This window comes from Setaria viridis, chromosome 9 (assembly GCF_005286985.2).
Source record: "Setaria viridis chromosome 9, Setaria_viridis_v4.0, whole genome shotgun sequence".
In the NCBI taxonomy this organism is placed as follows: Eukaryota; Viridiplantae; Streptophyta; class Magnoliopsida; order Poales; family Poaceae; genus Setaria; species Setaria viridis.
This window is the reverse complement of record NC_048271.2, coordinates 18,774,358-18,778,024: the sequence shown is the minus strand read 5'-3', so window position 1 is coordinate 18,778,024 and position 3,667 is coordinate 18,774,358. Positions and strand designations below refer to the sequence as shown.

Below are 3,667 nucleotides of genomic sequence, written 5' to 3'. Positions count from 1 at the left end.
TCCCCAAATCCCCTGGGCGCCGGCGGACCGGCGGCCGGCGGGGCGCCGCGCCACCACGCCTGGCCGCCTGGGCGCCGTTGCGGCGGGCGAGTGGGCCGGCCGGCGTGCCACCAGGCACCAGCCCACCACCGGACCGGCGGGCGGCGGCACCGCGGCACCGCGCGTCCGCGCCTGCGGGCCGGCCGCGCCTGGGCGGCGGAGCGGCGGATCGGCGGAGGGCCGGCCGCGCCTGGGCGGAGCGGCGAACCGGCGGAGCGCTGGCCGCGCCTGGGCCGAGCGCCGGCCGCGCCTGAGGCCCTGAGCGAGGGCAGGCCGGCAGGCAGGAGCCACCGAGCCAGGAGCCCAGGAGGCAGGACTCAGGAGCAGCCGAGCAGCAAGCCAGGCAGCCAGCAACAGCAAGTCAATCTTCATTCTTCAACAATCGACAGCAACAAGTTCTGAATTTCTGATCTACCATGGCTAATGGTTAGTACTCACTAGTCACTACTCACTACAAATTAGTATTATTGCTTATTATTGCACAAAATTAGAGTAGGTATTACTGATTATTGAAGTACTGAATACTAATTAGTCCTTTTTTGCACTTAACATTCATAGTGGATTCTTCAGACACTCCCAGTAGCGCAGCACCTAGCCAAGAGGTTGGAACAGAAGTAAGGACAAGAAGAAAAACTGATCCGGCATGGGGGTATTGTACACAAGTTACTGAGGAAGGAAAAAAGAAGATCAAGTGCATGTACTGTGACATGATTTTGAAAGGAGGAGGAATCCATCGATTCAAGGAACATCTAGCCAAATATCCAGGAAATGTGGCTGGATGTCCAAAGGTTGGTCCAGAGGTTCAACATGCAAGGAATCAAAGTATTGAAAATTGGAAAGATAAGAAAAGGAAGCAGCAAGAGATCTATGAGGAAGAAAACCCGTATGGGCCTGACCCTGGAGATGAGGAATCATATGATGTCTCTAATACTGAAGCAGCCCCAACTCGGCATGGTCCTACTGCAGCAACTAGAGGAAGAAAAAGAGGCATTGCTACACCTAGTATTGGCAAGTATTTCAAACCTAGAACTGGCCCAGGGGATCAACCTACAATAAAGAGTGTGCTCCAAGGAGAAGAAGTCAAGTTAAAGACTGATTTGTGTATGGTAAGATGGTTTATTGATGCATCACTTCCATTTAATGCAAGTAACTCCATCTTTTATCAGCCAATGCTTGATGCTGTGTGTGCATATGATTCAGGATACAAGGGGCCAAATTTTAATAGTTTGCGTGGTCCATTACTTGCAAAGTGTGTTGAGGAAACTAGAAATTTTGTTGATGGATTTCGTAAAACTTGGAGGCAAACTGGTTGCACAATTATGGCTGATGGATGGACTGATAGGAAGAGAAGGACCCTCATCAACTTCTTGGTGTATTGTCCTAAAGGTACTATCTTTCTCAAGTCAGTTGATGCCACTGAAAGTTCCAAAACTGCAGAGTTCTTGTTCAGATTATTTAGAGATGTAGTGAACTTTGTTGGTGCTGAACATGTTGATCATTTTATCACTGATAATGCCTCAAATATGGTTGCTGCTGGTAGAAGATTAGAAGATGAGTTCCCATCTATTTATTGGTCCCCTTGTGCTGCCCATTGTTTGAATTTAGTATTATCTGACTTTGGCAAGGAAAATTTAGTGAAGACCACTGTACCTCATGCATCATCTATTACAAAATATATCTACAACCATTGTTATCCATTATATCTAATGAGGAAGTTCACTAAGGGTCATGAAATTCTTCGGCCAGTGCAAACTCGTTTTGCTACAAATTTTGTTGCTTTGCAAAGCATATACAAGCACAAGGCTGATCTTCATGCAATGGTTGTCTGTAGTGAGTGGACTAACTCTGCATATTATAAGGATCCACAAGGGAAAAAATTTACCAAAGCGGTGCTAGATCAGAACTTTTGGAAAGATTGTGCTGTTGTCTGTCAATTATCAGAACCAATTGTTAGGGTGTTGAGAATTGTGGACAGTGATGAGAGACCTGCAATGGGCTATCTATTTGCAGCCTTCCATGCTTCTAGAGAGGAAATTGAGAAGAGGTTTCAGAGGAAGAAGGACTTAGTTAAGCCCTTTTTGGAATACATAGATGCACGATGGGATAAACACTTTGATAAGAATATTCATGCTGCCGGCTTTTGGTTCAATCCTAATAACCAGTATAATGATCAACTAAGAGAGAAATATAGTTTCACTACTTCTGGAGTTCTTGATATCATTGAAAAATATGCTGGGAAAGATATAGCTCTTCGGAGTTCTTTGACAAGAGAGATGAGAATTTTTAGAATGGGAGAAGGTGATTTTGGACGTTCAACTGCTATAAATGATCGACAACACATGCTTGCTGGTAAGTACGCTTTCATTATATTGTTGTCTTGTAATTTTTTGTTACATTTCAGCACCTTTAATTTTTTTTTTCTTTCACACAGATGAGTGGTGGCAAACCTATGGCTGCAGTGCTCCAAATTTACAAAAGCTGGCCTTGCGTGTGTTAAGCCAAACTTGTAGTGCTTCAGGATGTGAGAGGAACTGGAGTTTGTTCGAGCATGTACACAGCAAAAAGAGGAACAGACTTGAGCATCAGAGGCTAAATGATATTGTTTATGTTCATTGCAACTTGAGATTGCACCAAAGGTACCTTTTTGTTTTGCTTCATTACAACTTACAAGAGATGCCTTGCTGTTCATTTTGTTTCTATAAATAATACATGATTATATTCAATTTTTCCTACATTAGGTCAAAAAAACGGTTACAAATTATGATCCAATCAGTTTGGATGAGATTCGAAAGGGAAATGAAGCATGGACAGTAGAAGATAATCCACCACGTCTAAACTTGGAAGAGCTAAATGAATTCCGTGGTGAATTTGCTTCTTTGAGTATACAATGTAGTGATGGTAATATCAAGTGTTCAAATTATTTATTTTCAACAATCAGCATATATGTTTGCCCATGCTAGCATTTAACTTGATAATGTTTTTCAGATTTAGAGCTAAACTTGGATGAGGCTGAGGCCGATACAATGGAAGAAAATGAAGTAATGGCTGCTGTCAACGAAAATGTGCTTGATGATCTTGATATTGCATTTGATGAAGGTTTGGAAGCAAGTCCGAGTGCTGCAGCTGAAGTTCAAGATTGGGCGCCATTTTACTAGTTGTTGAGTTGTGGCTTTGTGAACTTGTCCCTGTTTGTGACTTTGTGTGGATGTGCATTGTGGACTTGTGGTTGTGTACTTGTGTGGCTGTCTATGCATTGTGTGGCTGTGTGCATTGTGGATGCCTATTGTCAAGTTGTTTGAATTTGCGAACTTGTCCCTATTGTCAACTGTCAAGACTCAAGTGTCAAGATGCTGTTTGAATTTGTGATTTGCATGTTTAACATTTGAATAGTTGAACTTGGATATTGTCCCTATTGTCAAGTTGTTTGAATTTGTGAACTTGTCCCTCCCTATTGAACTTGTATATGTAATTATGTATTAATCATGGCTCGTATATTCGACCGGTTCAAAGGTATCTTTGGCCGGTTCACTTCTCCGGTTCAAAGTTATCGAACCGACGGTTCAATCGGTTTTTAACGGTTTGACCAGTGAACCATTAAACCGAAGGTCTCACCGGTTCGATGACCGGT

The 3,667-nt window shown here is 43.4% G+C and overlaps 1 protein-coding gene across 1 annotated transcript; it reads left to right on the top strand.

Annotated features, from left to right (window-relative positions):
- The first annotated feature begins 746 nt into the window (after positions 1–746).
- Positions 747–3,194, top strand: LOC117835400 (uncharacterized). Its single transcript, XM_072290451.1, has 2 exons — positions 747–2,388; positions 3,025–3,194. The coding sequence occupies exons 1-2, from the start codon at positions 747–749 to the stop codon at positions 3,192–3,194; spliced, it is 1,812 nt and encodes a 603-aa protein (XP_072146552.1).
- Positions 3,195–3,667: the final 473 nt, after the last annotated feature.